General features: G+C 39.6%; 1 protein-coding gene and 1 non-coding gene across 2 annotated transcripts in view; both read right to left on the reverse strand.

Moving 5' to 3' along the window:
* Positions 1-21,342, reverse strand: part of LOC134326271 (zinc finger protein 585A-like) — a 338,798-nt gene that overhangs the window by 173,411 nt on the left and 144,045 nt on the right. Inside the window, exon 5 of the mRNA XM_063008438.1 lies at positions 11,675-12,768. Within this exon, the coding sequence (XP_062864508.1) occupies positions 11,675-12,768 (1,094 nt within the window). The remainder of the gene's footprint in view (positions 1-11,674; positions 12,769-21,342) is intronic.
* On the reverse strand, positions 16,978-17,051 carry trnai-aau (transfer RNA isoleucine (anticodon AAU)). Its single transcript has one exon. It is a non-coding gene; the product is annotated as a tRNA-Ile (tRNA).

Below are 21,342 nucleotides of genomic sequence, written 5' to 3' on the forward strand. Positions count from 1 at the left end.
AAAGGTCATGGGATGGTAATAAGTTGATTATTACTGACAATGATCTGCCACCCAAATAATAGCTGTGTGGTCCTGTGGCTGACCTGATCAAAGAAGAACAGTGAGATAAATAGGGCTAAAAGTACAGAGAAATATATATAACACATCTTCCTAATTAATTGATATACTGCTAATTATATAAATATTATAAAATACAAAATATTAATGACTTCAAACCTATACAATCGTTAAATATATCTTGTGGGATAATTTGCTGCAGTGTCTTAATTCTGCATTAGCATCCGGGGGGATATAGGCTGCAGTTATAATAGTAGAAGTGAACTCCCTAGGCAGATAGAAAGGTCTACACTTGACCATGAGATATTCTATGTTAGCCGAGCAGTGTTTCCCAACAGTGACAAAGTTCGTGCACCAAGCTTTGTTGATATAAATGCACAGTCCACCACCTCTGGTCTTACCGGAGTCATCTGCTGTTCTATCTGCCCGGAGTGTGTAGCGTCCGGTTAGCTCGATAGCATTGTCGGGTACGCCGCCATTTAGCCATGTTTCTGTGAAAATCATGACATTACAGTCCATAAGTCTCTTACTGCAGGTGATGCGAAGTCGTATCTCGTCCATTTTGTTCACCAAAGGCCGCACATTTGCGAGGAAAATGCTGGGTAACGAAAGCCGATGCAGTGTTAGCTTTAGCTTAGCTTTTAGTCCTCCGCGCTTCCCTCGCCTTTGTTTACGTTCTCGACGCCGCCTGCGAGCACTTCCGCCCGGCCGGTTAGAGTGCGTAGCCTCCGGTGTTTTGGAGATCTCAGGGATGAGTCGAAGATTGGTGATAAAACTGTCGGAGTAACTTCGACCAATGTCCAAAAGTTCCTGTCGGGTGTAGGATGTTAAAGTAAAGCTGTTCTGTATGAACAGACTCAAAATGAGCAGGAAAATACTGCAAAATCTGGTATAGATGCAGGGTCCCGCGATGTCCTGGTCGTTACACGCTCCAACTCTGTTGGAGTAAGAATTCACTCCTGAGTAAGAATTCACTCCTTTCACCAAACCCTTGGGAAATTGGGACGATTTTCAGATTTAAAAATATGCAATGCCATACTGTAAAGTTTTTCCACAGGTATCACAGGCAAAGTTGCAGTTGCTAGGACATAAAGGACCAACTGGGTGAACCAATTTGCATCCACCTGAGGCAGACCAGTGCTGCATCTCTAGTTATTAAATAATAACAAAGACAGAAGCTCACCAACTGTAGCTGTACCTCCTGCTCCTTGTGAAACAGTTCCCATATGGTTTTTCTTCGGTGAAAATGTTCAGGTCCAGGAAATAGATCACGAATATCCTCACGAGACAGTGTTGGTAACAGGGCCTCGCTGATGTTTGCAGCTCAATTGTCCTAAAACAATCTTTAAAAGAAAAGTTTGGCCAACATCAAATTGACAAAACTGTCTGTGTAACGGAGTTAAAAAGTTATAATATTAATACCCTTATTTCTGTGAATTCTAGAAAAATTATTTGTTAACAGTTAATTCGTTATCATACTATACTATTGTACTATTCTATTATACTATACTATTATATTATATTATACTATTATATTATACTAACTATACTATTATAATACACTATTATAATACACCATTACTATTAGTTTTTGTATTTTCTAAAAATAATGAGTTGTATTGTTCAGATATGTTCAATGTGGTTTAATGGACTACAATTCCCTGCTTCACACATGCGCAACTGCAAAGCTCCTATAATTGTCCCTCGGCGCTTTCCTTACTCCAGTGGCGCTTTGTACATGGCTGGAGGTAAGCAGTGTTAAAAAGCTCCGTGAGTTATTTTATATTTTAAAAGGGACATATGTACTTGTAAAGTTAATTACTACAAACATGATCTGTAATATCGGTCATGTAACTTGATTGATGTGATTTTTGTCCAATATTAGCGCAAATTTAATAGTTTATAACTTTAGTTCCAGATTATTTTTTTGGCGCCAATCGCATTACACTGGGCAAATTGCGCTTAATCTCATCTTTCTTATGATCTTTATAGAGCTTGTGCAGTTGCAAAATACAGTCTGAATTAAAGGATTGTATGTGTGTTTATGCAGGTATGTCATTATTTGTCCTAAAAATTTTATAAAATGTAAATCTGTTCAGTGAAGCTTCGAAAAAAAAAAAAAGAAAAAAAAAAACTCTCTCTCTACTAGTCTAATCTTTATCCACTATACGATCACAAATAACTGTCAATGTATTATTGTACATTTTTTTATTATTATTATTTTCCTTCTTGAAAGAAACCGAAAAGATTGTTCATGTGAACTATTCTTTCGAGTGGCGCTTTGTACATGGCTGGAGAGCTTGTGCAGTTGCAGAATACAGTCTGAATTAAAGGATTGTATGTGTGTTTATGCAGGTATGCATGTGCAATAAAGACAGAGAGAGGAATCATTGTGTTCGTCTCTTGATTGTATTAATTCAGTGAAGACCATTGCATGGGTGATTCATCATTAAGAACAAGCAGAGACCCGTTACACTGGTGCCGTGACCTTTCAATGGATCATCAAGATCAGCTCGTCGCAGATCGCCGAGGGAGCTGCTAAGAATCACATGTTGTCGTCAGAATTTGTTTAGAACCAGTTGAGAGATTTAGATATTCTGTTTTACAGCATCTGAGCTTAAAGTTACTCATTTTTTACCATTTCTTACCATTTCTTTTATTTATTGATATGTATTTTATATTTACTCTTGTTTTAGTCAGTGTAGGATGAACAATGGCTCAATGGCATGCACAATGAACGAGGTGGCTGAACGTTCTCTATTAGATGCAGGTGCCATAGATGAGCAAGACAGGTTTTTTGCTGATGTTATGCTAGTGGGTGTTGGAGGTCAGCGTGCAAACCCAAAATCAGTTTTCAATACTGAAATGGAAGTGTATGGCTGCAAAATCATTGTGCCTACTTTAGTGGTAGAAGGACAGCATGATGAATTAATTCTGGGGACCAATGTAATTAAGCATGTTTTGTGAGAATCAAAGAAATGTGACAATTACTGGAAGGCTGTAAGTGAACCATGTTGCACTGACCCCGAAACGGAGCAGTTTTTGACCATGTTGGCTGGATTGAATCGTTGGAAGGGTGATAAAATACCGGACTAATTGGGTACAGTGAAGTGTAACTCTGCCACTTGCCTTGAACCTGGTCATGAGTATCTTGTGTGGGGAAAACTGCCAAAGATCACTTTGCTGTCACCAGGCAGTGCAGTCATGACAGAACCCACAACATCTTGCTCAGCTCCAAAAGGCATCATGGTTGCCAGAATTGTGACTCCATTGTGGGCAGACAGATGGGTTCCTTTGAAAATCATGAACCTTTCTGATAAACCTGTTTTCCTGAGACGGAATGCAAAACTTGCTGATGTTTTTCCTTGTGTTGCATTAGAAGATTTTGAACTGACCAGCTGCCCTCAGAGCACTCTTCCAATCTTCCCAAATCTGAACCAGAACCAGATAAAAGCTCAGCCAAAGAGAAGCTGGAGTCTGTTGGCCTTAGCAACTTAGACCTAAGCCTTTGTGACATATCAGAAGAATGTAAATATGATTTGGCTAATCTCATTGTCTGCTATGAGGACATATTCTCACGTAACCTCTTGGATTGTGGAAAGGCGGATGGGTCTGTCCATAGGATTCATCTAACTGACCACAAACCATTTAGACTGCCCTTCCGGCGTGTACCACCGAGCCAGTATCATAAACTGAGGCGAGTCCTAAATGAAACGGAGGAGAAAGAAATCATACAGAAGTCAACCAGTGAGTACGCATCACCTTTGGTACTCGTTTGGAAGAAAAATGGCGAGCTTCGGGTGTGCACTGACTTCCGCTGGTTGAACAAAAGAACTGTTAAGGATGCACACCCTTTGCCTCACCAAGCTGATTGCCTGGCGGCACTTGGAGGCAACTCCTTATTCAGCACAATGGATTTGACTTCCGGCTTTTACAGTATGCCATTACATGAAGATGACAGAAAATACTCAGCTTTCACTACACCAATGGGATTGTATGAGTATTGTCGTCTTCCCCAGGGTCTTTCCAACAGCCCAGGAAGCTTCATGAGTATGATGACTGCCATTTTTGGTGACCAAAATTATCTCAGTTTGTTATGCTATCTCAATGATGTCCTGGTTTTTGCTCCTGATGAGAGAACAGCATTGGAACGGCTAGAAATGGTATTCAACAGGCTACGTGGGCATAATTTAAAGCTGGCTCCTAAAAAGTGTCACTTTTTGAGAAATTCAGTTAAATTTCTTGGGCACATCATTGACAAACGGGGTGTATCTACCGATCGTAGTCAAGTGGAGAGTGTGTCAAGCATGTCAAAGGCAGATTTGATGGAGGCTGATGGTGTGACTTTTTCTCAAAAACGCATTAGGTCTTTCCTGGGAATGCTAAACTACTATCAGCATTTCATTCCTAATTACTCTGCTCTTGCTCGACCTTTGTATTCATTGTTAGCCGGTCAGAAATGTAAATCAAAAGGCCGCAAATTACACAGGAATGCTGTAGTTAGCCGAAAACTGAGCCCATGTGACTGGACTGATGAGCATGATGAGGCGGTTGATAAGCTTAAATCAGCTCTTGTTAATTCTGTTGTGTTGGCACATCCAGATTTCTACTGATGCTTCTTTGGATGGACTCGGAGCAGTCTTATCCCAGGTTCAGGAAGGTGAGTCCAGAGCTAGACCGATAGCGTTTGCAAGCAAGTCGCTAACTCGATCTCAGAGGAACTACCCAGCTCATAGGCTGGAGTTTCTGGCACTCAAATGGTCAGTTTGTGATAAATTCAGCCATTGGCTGAAGGGGCATGAATTCACTGTATGGACGGATAAAAATCCGTTAACTCATATAATGACCAAGCCAAAGCTTGATTGTTGTGAGCAGCGCTGGGTATCTAAATTAGCTTGTTACACTTTTGACATTAAGTATGTGCAAGGCTCGCAGAATGTTGTGGCTGATGCCCTTAGTCGCGTGCCTTTTATCAAATCAAGTGTTGGCTTCAGGCTGCTCAACGAACCATATGAAAAGCTCCTGAGTAAAGTCAAAGATGTGTCTGGCACCTCAGTTGAAGAAATGTTTCGATTGTCAAATGATGCAGCCCAGAGCCTAGGACCAGGGCATTTAGGTACTGTACGACCTGAAGTTTCCATGAACCATGCCCAATCCGTTCATAGTTTGACGGCTGAGGATTCACACAATAAATCTGTTGACGTTTTAGTTATAACTATACGATCCCACTATACGATCATAACTGACCATTTCACCAGACTGGCTCAATCCTTCACATGCAAAGACCAATCTGCAAAACAGGTAGCAAAAATTCTCTGTGTCTATGGATTTCCTGAGAGGATCCACAGTGATCAGGGACCTAGTTTTGAGAGTACATTGATTGCCGAGCTTTTGAAAACATCTGGCATCAGGAAATCACATACAACCCCATACCATCCTATGGAAATGGCTCAGTTGAGCGGTTCAATAAAACACTAGGCAACATGATAAGGGCTCTGCCTCCAGAGGCAAAGGTGAATTGGCCAAAGCAATTACAAACACTCACATTTATGTACAATTGTACAATTCATGAATTAACAGGCTACGCTCCATTTTATCTTATGTTTGGCCGAATTCCCCGTCTTCCAGTTGACTTCGTGTTTAGGAACATTCTGAATGATCCTGACATAACCAGCTATGACAAATATGTGGCAGGACTGTCTAAGGAATTGAAGGGAGCAATTTTGGTAGCACAAAAACATGCAAACAAGGAACAAAACAGACAGGCTAGACTGTATAACAGAGGAGTAAAGGGTGCCACGATTGAAATTGGTGATTGTGTGCTCGTTGCCAACAAAAAAGAAAGAGGAAAAAGAAAAGTGGCTGACCGATGGGAAACAACAGTCTACACTGTCATTGATAAAAATGCAGGGACACACACGTATAAAATACGCAACACTCTCACTGGGTTTGAGAGAGTAGTCCATCGAAATCTTCTTATCTTGGTGAACTGTGTACATGTAGCATCTGGGTCAGCATCCTTTGCATCCACTGATCCTCTTAGTGATTCTGCTGATGATGACATAATGACAGAAACAAATGTCGAAACACCAGTTGTTAGGCTAGAAACTTATTCTTCTCAAAGTGTGGTACAAGCTGGAAGCACTTGCAATTCAGTCGACCAAGCAGCAGTAGCTACTTCTGCTCACTCCGATTCTGAATTAAAGGATTGTATGTGTGTTTTACGCAGGTATGTTGTCATTTGTCCTAAAAATTTTATAAAATGTAAATCTGTTCAGTGAAGCTTCGAAAAGAGAAAAAAAGAAAAAACAACTCTCTCTATACTAGTCAAAAGTCATTTATCCCACTATACGATCACAAACAATTGTCAATGTATTGTTGTACATTTTTATTATTATTATTATTTTCCTTGAAAGAAACAATATAACTACCGAAAAGATTGTTCATGTGAACTAGTCTTTCGAGTGGCGCTTTGTACATGGCTGGAGCGCTTGTGCAGTTGCAGAATACAGTCTGAATTAAAGGATTGTATGTGTGTTTTATGCAGGTATGCAAGTGCAATAAAGACAGAGAGAGGAGTCAGAGATGGTAGTTCGTCTGTTGCTTAATATTGTATTACTATTATTATTATTATTGTTGTTGTTGTTTTGATTATTATTGTTATTATTATTGTTGTTGTTGTTGTTGTTGTTATTATTATTATTGTTGCTTATTGTAGCTTTTACGTTATCCACAGTATTCAATGAGCTTCAATTATTTAGCAGCTGTTGTCTAATGCTAGAAACTGTTAGCCTTTTAGCTAACGTTATTTGAAGTGTTTCAGTTCAGAATACCAGTTAACCTGAAACATTACCTAACAGTTTCCATTTCCAAATTGCTCTCTATCTTAATCCAAAACATTAATAAACTTTCTGCTTACATTTTGCTTAGTAAAAAGTTGTTAAGATTAAACGTTTATGTTAAGATTAAACGTTTATTTACCTCACACGAACAAACGATTCCTCTTTTTCAATGGCTCGCGTCGCACTGTTGCTATGGTGACTCTCGTTCAGAGACTGGACGCTGGGCCACAGCCGGACAACCAGCGTCAGCGCGCACGCGTTTCTACGAGCACCAGCCAAACCCAGCTGTGGTAACAACTGGGCCGGATCTGGCTACATTGATTCTGGCCGATTCTGACACTCGGCCGACTGTGCCAATAGAAAAGTGGGAACTGGGCCAGGTGATTGTGCTAGCCGGCATGCTGTTTGTGTTGCCAAATCCACTCAAATTCATTTATTTTTCCTCCTTGATTTCATCACAGCGCACAAACACTTTGATCACTCGCTACTTGTTGACGTGCATTTTTGGACGTGGTACCAATAAACTTCTCGTCACTTCTCATTTGTGTTTTTGTTTAAAAAAAAAACGGTATTCTAAATAGTTATCGGTATCGGCAAGTACATGTACTTGTACTCATACTCGGTTGGGAAAAAATGGTATTGATGCATCCCTAGTTTTTATTTAATTGGTGGTTGTGATTAGCATTTATTTTAAGGTGAACTATAGGGCACTAGGACCCGGCAGCACTGTTATTAACAGAGTTATGGTTCTTTATATTTCTGAGCGGTACCGCATGTAAACTCTAGATGTCGCTGTTGCACCACTTTCTAAAATACACCACACGAACATACCTGTACTGTAAGAGTCAGGACGCCCCCAGGTGTAGTAAATCAACAATTTAAACAAAGCGCAACAGTTTAGGGAAGGTCCTTTCCTGTTTTTCATGAAGAAAAGTTGATTGAAATTAACTCCAGTGTCACAGAGCCCTGACCTCAACTTAACTTGGGATAAAACCTGGGCATCTTTGTCACATCTGGATGTGCACAAATTCCCACATATACACTCCAGAATCTTAATAGTGATAGAATGATCCAGTGACACTGACACACTGATATGCAGCCCCGGTTCTGGCTGTGTTGCTTAGGCGGGCAGTAAGAAAATCCAGGGGAGCAATGCCCACCCCAGTTGCTTTAGTTTCGCCCTAAGCTGGACTCGAATCTAGGGCAGAAAAATACGCGCTCTGCCCACTGCGCTACTCAAACAGCGGAGTAATAACAGGTTGTTATGCTGATAAACCTGCACACACATGGCGTCACCAACATTAAAAGTGAACACTACTTAAAATAATAACTAAACACTTTCTAATTCCCACGGTAGCAGCAGTTTCCTTCTGTTTCATACACATCACCCTGTCTCAGTCTAATCTGCAGCATTTCTCTCCCACTGATAAAAATATGGAACAAAGCACGTCCCGTAACAGTTAAATTGCGACTACGACTGCAACGGTACAAGTAGGTTTGATGTTGACTTTTTTTTTTTTTTTTTTTTTTTTAGTAACGAAAGTTATTTAAAATGTAGCGAATTACAAATCTTAATACAAAACATACTTAAGTAAAAGTACAATTACAGGTTGTAAAATCTACTTTAAAAAGTACAAGTACACAAAAAAACTACTCAATTACAGTAACATGACTAAATGTACAGTGTATCACAAAAGTGAGTACACCCCTCACATTTCTGCAGATATTTAAGTATATCTTTTCATGGGACAACACTGACAAAATGACACTTTGACACAATGAAAAGTAGTCTGTGTGCAGCTTATATAACAGTGTAAATTTATTCTTCCCTCAAAATAACTCAATATACAGCCATTAATGTCTAAACCACCGGCAACAAAAGTGAGTACACCCCTTAGTGAAAGTTCCTGAAGTGTCAATATTTTGTGTGGCCACCATTATTTCCCAGAACTGCCTTAACTTTCCTGGGCATGGAGTTTACCAGAGCTTCACAGGTTGCCACTGGAATGCTTTTCCACTCCTCCATGACGACATCACGGAGCTGGCGGATATTCGAGACTTTGCGCTCCTCCACCTTCCACTTGAGGATGCCCCAAAGATGTTCTATTGGGTTTAGGTCTGGAGACATGGTTGGCCAGTCCATCACCTTTACCCTCAGCCTCTTCAATAAAGCAGTGGTCGTCTTAGAGGTGTGTTTGGGGTCATTATCATGCTGGAACACTGCCCTGCGACCCAGTTTCCGGAGGGAGGGGATCATGCTCTGCTTCAGTATTTCACAGTACATATTGGAGTTCATGTGTCCCTCAATGAAATGTAACTCCCCAACACCTGCTGCACTCATGCAGTTTCAGACCATGGCATTCCCACCACCATGTTTGACTGTAGGCATGACACACTTATCTTTGTACTCCTCACCTGATTGCCACCACACATGCTTGAGACCATCTGAACCAAACAAATTAATCTTGGTCTCATCAGACTATAGGACATGGTTCCAGTAATCCATGTCCTTTGTTGACATGTCTTCAGCAAACTGTTTGCGGGCTTTCTTGTGTAGAGACTTCAGAAGAGGCTTCCTTCTGGGGTGACAGCCATGCAGACCAATTTGATGTAGTGTGCGGCGTATGGTCTGAGCACTGACAGGCTGACCCCCCACCGTTTCAATCTCTGCAGCAATGCTGACAGCACTCCTGCGCCTATCTTTCAAAGACAGCAGTTGGATGTGACGCTGAGCATGTGCACTCAGCTTCTTTGGACGACCAACGCGAGGTCTGTTCTGAGTGGACCCTGCTCTTTTAAAATGCTGGATGATCTTGACCACTGTGCTGCAGCTCAGTTTCAGGGTGTTGGCAATCTTCTTGTAGCCTTGGCCATCTTCATGTAGCGCAACAATTCGTCTTTTAAGATCCTCAGAGAGTTCTTTGCCATGAGGTGCCATGTTGGAACTTTCAGTGACCAGTATGAGAGAGTGTGAGAGCTGTACTACTAAATTGAACACACCTGCTCCCTATGCACACCTGAGACCTAGTAACACTAACAAATCACATGACATTTTGGAGGGAAAATGACAAGCAGTGCTCAATTTGGACATTTAGGGGTGTAGTTTCTTAGGGGTGTACTCACTTTTGTTGCCGGTGGTTTAGACATTAATGGCTGTATATTGAGTTATTTTGAGGGAAGAATAAATTTACACTGTTATATAAGCTGCACACAGACTACTTTTCATTGTGTCAAAGTGTCATTTTGTCAGTGTTGTCCCATGAAAAGATATACTTAAATATCTGCAGAAATGTGAGGGGTGTACTCACTTTTGTGATACACTGTAATTCGTTACTTTCCACCTCTGTATAAGCCAAACTATGAAAATGTTTAAAAAACAAGTATAAGTAACATCTGTGCCAACATATAAAAGTAATAATACATTTTATTTATGGGCACCTTTCAAAACACTCAAGGACACCTTACAATACAAAATATCAGTACATAATTAATTACACAGATTAAGGGTAGTTGAGTTTAAAGAAATACGTTTTAAGGCATGTTTTGAAACTAGGGAATGAATCAATGGTGCAAATGTCAGGAGGGAGAGAGTTCCAGAGATGTGGGGCAGAGTAGCTAAAAGCTCTAGCTCCCATATGAGGTAGACCAAAAAGGAGAGAGATACAATAATCAATTCGAGATGTGACCAGGGCATGAACAAGAACATCAGCACTTCTAGGAGAAAGGAATGGACGTACACGATTTATGTTACGTAAATGGAAATAAGCGTGTCGTGTGATATTGTTAATATGTGCATGAAATGAAAGATTGTGAGTGGAAGGAGAGACGACTGAGTTCTTCATCATCACTGAGAATGTGTTACATTTAGAGAGAGGAGATTTTCTACTTTTTTTTTTCAGTTTTATCAGCATTTAATGTGAGAAAATTGTAAGAGAACCATGTTCTTAATTCTATTAGACAATCAGAGAGAGGTGGAGGAGGAAGAGTAGCCGTGAGCACAGTGGACAGGTATAGCTCGGTGTCGTCTGCATAACAACAAAATTGAATGTTGTATTTCCTAAAGATACATCCAATGGGAAGCAGGTAAATTATAAATAGTATAGGCCTCAAGACAGAGCCCTGAGGGACACCACTAATAACAAGAGTTACTGTGAATACGTCTACTGTACACGTCTAGAAATGTATGAAGAAAACCAATCAAGCACAGTATCACTAAGACCAATATATGCTAGCCGATCCAATACCTTTTATTTTAAATTCACTTTCACTATTAACTGATAGCATTCACTTACATCAGGCTCTAAACCTCCTGGTTCTACCCACCATTCACTCCACTATAGATAATCACATTATTACCCAGTAAGAGTTTAACCTAAAGATTTATACTTTTATTATTACTATTTACTTATTAATGCTTACTGTGTAATTAATGACCTATTAATTACACAGTATAATTCATTCATTGCTAAACATTTCTCCCCAACACTGTAAGCATCATTTCTGTAAAATGTGAATGCGCTGGTGTTTTTTGAGAATACTCTGTATATTAAAACTCTTTCCACACTGTGAGCACTGATATGGTTTCTCTCCAGTGTGAATGCGCTGGTGTATTTTCAGATCACTCTGTCCATTAAAACTCTTTCCACACTGTGAGCACTGATACGGTTTCTGTCCCGTGTGAATGCGCTGGTGTTTTTTGAGATTACTCTGTGTAATAAAACTCTTTCCACACTGTAAGCACTGACACGGTTTCTCTCCAGTGTGAATGCGCTGATGTATTTTGAGATGACTCGGTATATTAAAACTCTTTCCACACTGTGAGCACTGATACGGTTTCTCTCCCGTGTGAATGTTCTGGTGTCTTTTCAGATCACTCTGTCCATTAAAACTCTTTCCACACTGTGAGCACTGATACGGTTTCTCTCCAGTGTGAATGCGCTTGTGTGTTTTGAGAGCACTCTGTTGATTAAAACTCTTTCCACACTGTGAGCACTGATATGGTTTCTCTCCAGTGTGAATGTGCTGGTGTCTTTTCAGATCACTCTGTCCATTAAAACTCTTTCCACACTGTGAGCACTGATACGGTTTCTCTCCAGTGTGAATGCGCTTGTGTGTATTGAGAGCACTCTTTCGATTAAAACTCTTTCCACACTGTGAGCACTGATATGGTTTTACTCCAGTGTGAATGCGCTGGTGTATTTTGAGATTAGTCTGTCTATTAAAACTCTTTCCACACTGTGAGCACTGATATGGATTCTCTCCAGTGTGAATGTGCTGGTGTCTCTTCAGAGCACTCTGTCCATTAAAACTCTTTCCACACTGTGAGCACTGATACAGTTTTTCTCCAGTGTGAATGCGCTGGTGTCTTTTGAGATGACTCCGTCCATTAAAACTCTTTCCACACTGTGAGCACTGATACGGTTTCTCTCCAGTGTGAATGCGCTGGTGTCTTTTGAGACAACTCTGTCCATTAAAACTCTTTCCACACTGTGAGCACTGATACGGTTTCTCTTCAGTGTGAATGCGCTGGTGTCTTTTGAGATGACTCTGTCTATTAAAATGCTTTCCACACTGTGAGCACTGATACGGTTTCTCTCCAGTGTGAATGTGCTGGTGTGTTTTGAGATGACACTGTCTATTAAAACTCTTTCCACACTGTGAGCACTGATACGGTTTCTCTCCAGTGTGAATGCGCTGGTGTATTTTGAGATGACTCTGTCTATTAAAATGCTTTCCACACTGTGAGCACTGATACGGTTTCTCTCCAGTGTGAATGTGCTGGTGTACTTCAAGATTACTCTGTGTATTAAAACTCTTCCCACACTGTGCGCACTGATACGGTTTCTCTACTGTGTGAATGCGCTGGTGTCTTTTGAGCACACTCTGGAACTTGAAGCTCTTCCCACACTGTAAGCAGACGTTTCCTTCTTCCTGTGTGGGACCGAGAGAGGTGTTAATGCTGACAGTACCAGAGGATGTTTGCTGATTACTGGAGCTTCTGGTGGGCGTCAGATCCTCATGTTCAGTCTTAATCTTCACCAGAGTCTCATATTTATCATGGTTGCAGCTCTTGATGTGATTGTGGAGCTGATTTTGGGTTGTAGAGGAACGTGGACACGAGGAGCAGCAGAAATCCTTGTTCAGTTCTGAAGCAGAAAATAATCAAATACATTTATAACATTATAAATAATCAAATACATTTATAACATTATAAATAATAAATACTGTTAGTAATTGTTAAACTGAGATCTGATGCTAAAGTCCTGTAACGTGATTCATCCTGCATTCATCATTTCCTGCTCACACTGATCTGCATGAGCACAATACAAGCTTTCACTGTATGATGCTTCATCCCAGGTTCCTCTGATTCTATTCAATCCAAATCTTATTTTACTCAAGATAAAAAATATCTTACTGAGTTCATCTTTATCTTCAGGTTCTTCCTTCTTCACAGGCTTCATCTGGAAACCTCCACACTGTTGGTCCTCTGGGGTGAGGTGTTCCTCAGAGGTGACGTGTTCCACAGGGATTAAAGTGACTTCACCTGAAATTCATCAATATGTGAAGAAGAAACTCAACAACTGGAGGAAACTGAAGGTTGTGGGTGTAGTTACCACAAATAAATACTACTTAGATTTAATCCAGACTGGAAGTATCAGCACTTCTACACAGGACAGTACGGTACAGTACAGGTTCTAATCCCACTATCCACATTCTCTTATTATTTCTACTATACTAACCACACTGTACTGTACTAACATGGCAAATTGCTCCACATTTACTTACAGAAGTAACTTCCATCTTCTTCCTCCTCCTTTTTTATTAGTTTCTCTTGGAATCCTTCATTTTGTAGATCTATGGGGGTGACGTGTCCTTCTTCTGCTGACTGCATTATTAAAAGATCTGACAGGCAGACAGACAGATAGACAAATGTACTTTATTACCTATTAAAGAGAAATCCAGGGAAACTCTTTCAGACTCTTTAACTGTTTATTTTTAATGCTGTGAGGCTGTAAACAGAGTGAAAATGTTGAAACTATCGTGGGACTGAGCAGCATCAGACAGAAAAGACTTCTAATAGAACTTTTTGGGTTGGTTTCACAGACAGGGATTAAGCCTAGTCCTAGACTACACAGCATTTTGAATGGAGATTCTCTATTTAAAGCAACATGTAGTTCTGGACTATAAGCCTTAATCCCTGTCTGGGAAACAACCCTTTGAGTTTGGTGGAAGTGGTTTTGTGGCCCAAAGTGAAATGATGAAGTCTGATGTTCTTTACATCTAGTTTCTCATCCACTCCCAATAACAGTGCTGTACTAATACTTTTAACTTTTACTATAAACCTGTAAAACAACCTGTAAACAAAGCTACAAGAACTCGCTGTTTCTATCAAACATTACAAACTGTAAACAAAGCTGAAAATGTGACGCGTTTATATCAAAATGTTAGATTTAATAATGAATAAACTCTGAATCCGTTACAATCCACTGATTCATCGGTTCAATGAATCGGTTCATCAGTACTGAATCATGTGTGATGCTAACAGTTAGCGGAGCAGCTAATAGTTTGTTTGTTTAAATAAAACTGGAGTTAAAGCTCCTCAATTCCTCACAGTGATGTTTTATTATGAACTCTAGTTTTATTATTAATTAGAATGTGGTTATAATTAAATATAAGGGTTATAATTAAATAGATATTTTACTTACAGATGAGGCTCTACAGTACAAACACAGCAGCTTCTTGTTCTTCTTATGATGTTTAATGGCGGTTGGCAGAACAACTTAAGACGCACCAGCGCCACCAACTGGACTGGAGTTGAACAGCAGATTAGCAGTAAAACATCTCCATTAGCACATCTGTATTAGTGGTGTGCGATACTGCAAAATTTGGTATCGATCTGGTATCGTAACTTGAGATGTAAAAGTAAAGTCTGAAGTTGTTAGCAGTTTCAGGATGGTAGCATTCAGCACATGTGCAGTACAACAGAGCTTCACAATTGCTTGTGCTAGTTTAGAGTCACCTTAAATGACATGTTAATTTCCATCCATTCATCCAGCTTGAATATCATTATACCACTAGTAGTGTTATAGTGTTCCACATGTGACTGCTCCATCCCAAAATATAATCGCTAATCATTGTTTACAGCGCCATCTAACAGCCAACTTGCTCTTAAATGACTAATTATTAACTTTTGGGCTTAAGTAAGACCTCACAGTGTGGTTCCATGGTGTAATGGTTAGCACTCTGGACTTTGAATCCAGTGATCTGAGTTCAAATTCCGGTGGAAATTGGTTTTATTTAGGTAAAAACACTGTTATCAACATGTGACTGCTCTATGCCAAATTGTAACACCAAAAGGCAAATCATTGTTTACAGCGCAATCTACCGGCCAACTGGTCCTAAACTTAACTCAACGTAATTATTAACAGTGGGGTGTGTTATTATGATTTTGATACCTGGGTGGCAATGTTTAGCAAAAGACTAGTTAAAATGTACTACCCAAATCTTCTACATTATTTCAGAATTATATAAATCCCGTCAGTTTAAAAAATCTGAGATGTTGAAGTCTGAAGTTGTGTGTGTGTGTATTTTTTTATTTTTGGCTTTATTTACTCAAGTATCATTTGGGAGCCGGCGTGAGTTCCGAGGTTTAGAAACTTTAGCAGTTTCAGGATGGTAGCGTTCAGCGCATGTGCAAGTACAACAGAGCGCTTGTGGGGTGTAGACCACGATTACTTGTGCTAGTTGTGTCAACCAAGCAGATCACCATTCAGGAAGGTACTTCAGTGCCAAAATACGAGCCAGTTTGTTCAGTTAAACTTCATAAGCCAACAGCAGTGAATAAACTTAAGAGTCACCTTAGATTACATGTTAACTTCCATCTATCCATCCAGCTTAAATACCATAAACACTACGTACAAAACATGTGGAGCTATTCTTACTACAGTAAAACACACTGAACTGACTTTTAAAGTGAAGTTCAAAATGTTGTACAGAGATCGTTCCCATCTAGTGGTGCTAGATAAATTACAGCTTGTTGCTTGGGTACAGATTTGTGACATTATTATTAAATTGTTGATGTTGTGTTTGTTGTTATTTTTTAACTGTTCATATTTTTAAGTGTAAAACCATAAACAGCACCGTCTATAAATAAATGAATCTTGTGCTTCAACTTGAGATTTTTGTTTATGTGAACAATGTCTGAAATGTGACGAGCTTGATTAGTTTGTAATATGTGTTAAGATGATGAATGAACCTAAACACTTGCTTTTAAATTTTAAGTTTTTATTTATTTATTTTAGTTTCAATACAATGTGACACTGGCAAGATAAAGAAAGCAAAAATAAAGTGTCCCAAGTGTTTTTGTAACGTGTTATAGACCTGCTATGGCGACTGTTTTTGGTATACAGAAAAGAAAAGACCGAATGCAGGTAAAAATGTGTTATTTGGCAACCAGCACTGTGTAAATATTGGACAGAACACATGATGGGTTATTTTAACTTGTTGGGTTGTGCAGTTTAACCATTAGTTCTTAATCTGGTCATGATGTTAGTGAATTAAACCTACATCTCTCTGATGGTCTGATCGATGAGCTGTCTGTTCTGACATGCTGCTTAAACCCGGCTAGCTCAGTCAGTAGAGCATGAGACTCTTACTCTCAGGGTTGTGGGTTTGAGCCCCACGTTGGGCGAGTGTCTTCATTTAACATCTACTGAAACCAAAAGGACGTTCTTCCACTTTGTACAGTCGGTCTCTGGTGGATATTTGTGCTTGTAGGACTGTTGTTTACTGGATGTTTTCAGTTACTTATTTCCACTATTCTGTGGGACTACACATTGTTGTTGTGTCTCATATCCGTTTGATCAACAGGCAGGTTGTGCAATAAAAGACATTTATTCCTGGGTGGGATCGAACCACCAACCTTTAGGTTAACAGCTGAATGCACTAACCGATTGCGCCACAGAGACACAAGCTCAGATGTTTCATTGGACGGTACACACGTCTGAAGCCCAGGTCAATAGTACCTGCTAGTTAGAGAAGGATCACTTGTTTGTTAGTTTAAGTCCAAAAGAGACAGTGGCCAGTACGGGGATCGAACCCGCGACCTTGGCGTTATTAGCACCACGCTCTAAACAACTGAGCTAACCGGCCTATGTCTAAGAGCAGGGCATATACCCACATACCCGATTCTACACTGACAGCCCTTCAGTTAAGGACCTGCCACACAGAAATGATGGAGAGCTTTACTGTTGGTCTCAAGTTTGTCTCAGCTGTACACAGCAAAATCAGCAGAGTTAAATTGATGGTGTTGATGAAATATTTGAGAGTAGAGAGTCAATCTGACTACTGCCCGAGTTAATCTAACTCTGGGTTTCACTCCCAGTAAAAAAAACTGCAGTGTCAAAATAGAGTGTTAAACATGCTCTCCTTTAAATTAACTCTGAGAGTGTTAACACAAATATTACTAAACTCTAGGATTTTGAATTAACTCCCAGAGTGTTAAGTGATGAACCCCACCCACAACACATCGTTATGTTAGACAACAGAGGATAAGTGAGAGTGGAGAACGCCATTTTGCTCTTTTCGACTGGACAGCTAATTAACCATCTAATTAACCAGTTCAGGCTACAAATCTAATCGGTAAGTGCTGCATTCGGTTATATTTCTGTAGAATTGGTTTGCATATGTATTAGTTACAAGTTTTTTAAATGAATTATTGTTGTGTGGTGGTGGAGTCGGGTAATGGCGAGGCGGTGAACTTGGTGCAAACTTGGTCAAACATTTATAAGTGAGTTGAAGTTCTCGGTTCGGTTTCACAATATTCTACCATTAGGGCCGAAACATTTTAGAATAGTTCGCCGGAGGGAAAAATATTAAGTATGGCATGTCATTTAGGGCCGAAACATTTTTGAATAGTTCACAAAGATGGTAAAAAATATTAAATATGCCATATACTGTAATTAAGGCCAAAACGTTTTAGAACAGTTGGCATGACCATGGACACAAAAATAATACACGTACACACGTAATTTCTTGTGTAGACTGCAAAAATGTAAGTGTATTCATGTTTTGGCATGTAAATACACTTACATTTTTGCCATCTACAACACGTAATTTATTTTTACGTGTCCATGTGAACGATTCTAAGAGATTTTGAACTCAATTTTATGCCATATCTCACAACGTGTGGTAATGTTTTTGCTGATAAGACGTGATTACTCTTTGGTAAATTATCACAATCTTAACTTTCTTCCCTGTAGGATATGCTAGCTAAAGTTGAGTATGAAGGAACACAAAAATACGTCAAAGTTCCACAGTCCGATGAAAGCGTGGAATACAGCAGATTTCTTCAAGACAGTATTTTTTTATTTGCGAAAATAAACAAAGGCAAGCAAATCTATAGCCAGCATACTTGTGAAAAACCCTGTTAACCTTAAAGATTTTTGCAAGAAAAATTGCTAATTACTTTTTTCTTGTAGCAATAACAAGTGGATGATTTGAATATAGTACAATTTATATTACTGTTTCTATGCCTAGGTTGCTTATTGCAACATATTTTTCTTGTCCTAGTAACCATAAAATTTTGTCTGCAACCTGAATGTCTGATAGAGGTTCAGCTCATCTTAACTGACGAATCAGGAACAGAAGTGGATGAAGATATTTTCCAGGAGCTTGTGCAGTCAGGTGTACTGAACTTCAAGATCTCATTTAGACAACCAGTTATAGGTAAGACTATTTAGTCATTGGAATGATTTTGCTTTTAAAATAGAGAAAACATATTAACACACTAAAGAATGCTTTTTGTTTAAAGAATTTTACTTCATTCATTGTCTGTAATCGCTTATCCAGTTCAGGGTCGTGGTGTGTCTGGGGCCTACCCGGAATCACGGGGTGCAAGGTGGGAAACTTAATTTTACTACTTTTACTAATGAATACTTTTTTGTTTCCTAGATCTGAAAGTCCGATTTGTTAATCATAAATCAGCTTCTTCTGTAGTGTCAGACACTCCTCTTTCCCCACTGTCATCCAGTTCATCCGACTCCACAGTCATTCTTGAATCAACAAAGAGAAGGAGGGCGACAGAATTTATGGATCGGGATCAAGCAAGACAGGTACAATTCATTAAACATATTTTGATTTTAATATTATCTAGTTTTAAGTTTTAGTCAAAATTACATTTTTCAAAGTTTTAGGGTAAGACATAATATAATACCAGGACTTCTCCATGATGTTTGGAGATGAGGTGTCCAGTAGGTTTCTGGCGAAGTGGCCTACATTTTTCAAGCCCAGAGTCATCCGGGACTGCAGGACCCTCACCCCGAATCAGTATGTTGAGGAACTGCTTTCAGCAGTTGAACCTCAACCTGAGGATATCTATGGTGAGCGGAACTTTTTATTCCCAAAATATTTCTGAAGATTTTTAAAAGCATTTGTCAGTTAAACACTGTTTGTTTTCTAGGATGGGACAGTGATATGTCAGCAGTTCTCCTGCTTTTGCATCTACTTCCCCCAACCTCAAGAGGCAAAAAAACCCCAGCAAAGATCAGTTCAGCCCAGGCAGCCAACCATCTTGTGCGGTACCTTCCAGTATGTAGTGTTTGTTTATTCAATGCGGTCTTTTGTCTTGTCATTTAGAAACCTTTGATTTGAAGTAGGGGTGGCACAGTGGCGCTACAAATGGTGTCACTGTCACACAGCTCTAGGGTTCTGGGGGAGTGGATTCAAACCCTGCCTCAGGTCACTTTGGAATGTGGTGTGTTCTCCCTGAGTCTGTGTGAGTTTCCTTTAGGTGCTCTGGATTCCTCCACAGTCTAAAAACACATGTTGGTTGGTTGGTGTATTGGCTATTAAAAGGTGTGAGTGTGTGTTGCCCTGTGATGGGCTGGTGCCCTGTGCGTTCCTGCTTTGTGCCCAGTGATTCCAGTTAGCCTCCAGACCCACACACGACCCTGAACAGGATGAAGCAATTACAGAAAATGATTTAATAAATTAATTAGTGAAGGATTGATTCAAAGAACATTTAGAGTAGTGATTCTCAATTCTGGTGGGCCTCTGCCCTGTATGTTGCATGTGCATTTTCTCCTCACTCAGTCACACCCACTTCAACCTTGGGGTTAGCCTTTTCATATGCAGTTGGGGGTCTAATAATGTAATGGTATTACCAGTAATAATCCTCAAGGTGAAAATATGTGTGTCACTGCATGAAAAGCTCTACTTGCACTGACTTGTAACATGTTCTTGTATATTTCTAACCTATAGGAAGGAGCCAATCTTACTACCTTCCTTGAGAGAGCTGAAACGAAACAGCCCTTCCTCCTCTGCATTGCTGAGCAAAAGAACAAAATCTCAAAGTTCTACATCATCATCGACCAGAAGGATGTCCCAAGCTCACTACGTGTTCAGTCTCTCCTATGATGAAGCTCTGAGCAATTTTTATACATTTGTGCAGACCACAGTGTATAATATTGATGTTGGAAGTGCCAAGGAGAGCCCCCGTGTTAAGGAACTTAGAGCAAGACTGTTGCAGCACAAAACCTGAACTAATAGTTTTTTGAAAAATAATGTTCACGTGTTTTGTCTGTAAAGTGCACCACAACAGTTGTTTGCTCCTTTGTCAGCATTTATACATGTCACTCTTATACATATTTGGTGTATGAGATTTGAGACTAAACACAGTGTTTTTAAAAGGTCTGTAAACAATTTCAAAAATCTCATAAAATCTTTAGTAAAGCAGCATCAGCGTCAATTGGCATTTCACTATGAGAACTTTTATTTCAAAAGATTTGAGTTTGGTCCTACAAGAACACAAACACTATCTAGCTTGGAGGGTGGAGAAGTACTTGGACAGACATTACAATTGGAGGCATTTTCTGTTGTTTCAACTACTAACTGGGTCAGAAATTACAGTACTGAATATGAGGTTGGTTTGTTTGTTTGCACTGGATCATATGATCTTCCAGAGTTCAAAAAAATCTGTAGTATAATAATACATGAAGAGCATGCTTTCATACTAGCTGGTAGCGCTGACACACTGTACTTTGATGAGCACTTTAATGGATACTGTATTGAGGAGAGAGGTGATGCATTTTCTGTTATTTGTACAGACCAGCTTACTTATTTCAGACTTTTTGATAAGCAGTACTCCAATGAGAATGGTAACAGAGCTTGCATAGTGCCATATTGTTATATGTTGGAAACATGTCATTGAATATTTTAAATGTTTTATTGAAAGTGGTGCACATGTTCAGAAATAAATGCTAAAAACATGTTAAATCAAACAGTAGTATGTCATTCTCTTTTTCAAGCTAAAGTGAGTTAACTGCACACTCTTAAAGCTGCAGTATGCAAATCAGTGTCAACATGGAGGTAACTCCTGTAGAGTAAAAATTGACACCATAAAAGAGTCAGTTTTTAACACTGCACTCTGGTGCTGAAAAATTTA

Source organism: Trichomycterus rosablanca, chromosome 14 (genome assembly GCF_030014385.1).
Source record: "Trichomycterus rosablanca isolate fTriRos1 chromosome 14, fTriRos1.hap1, whole genome shotgun sequence".
Lineage (NCBI taxonomy): Eukaryota > Metazoa > Chordata > Actinopteri > Siluriformes > Trichomycteridae > Trichomycterus > Trichomycterus rosablanca.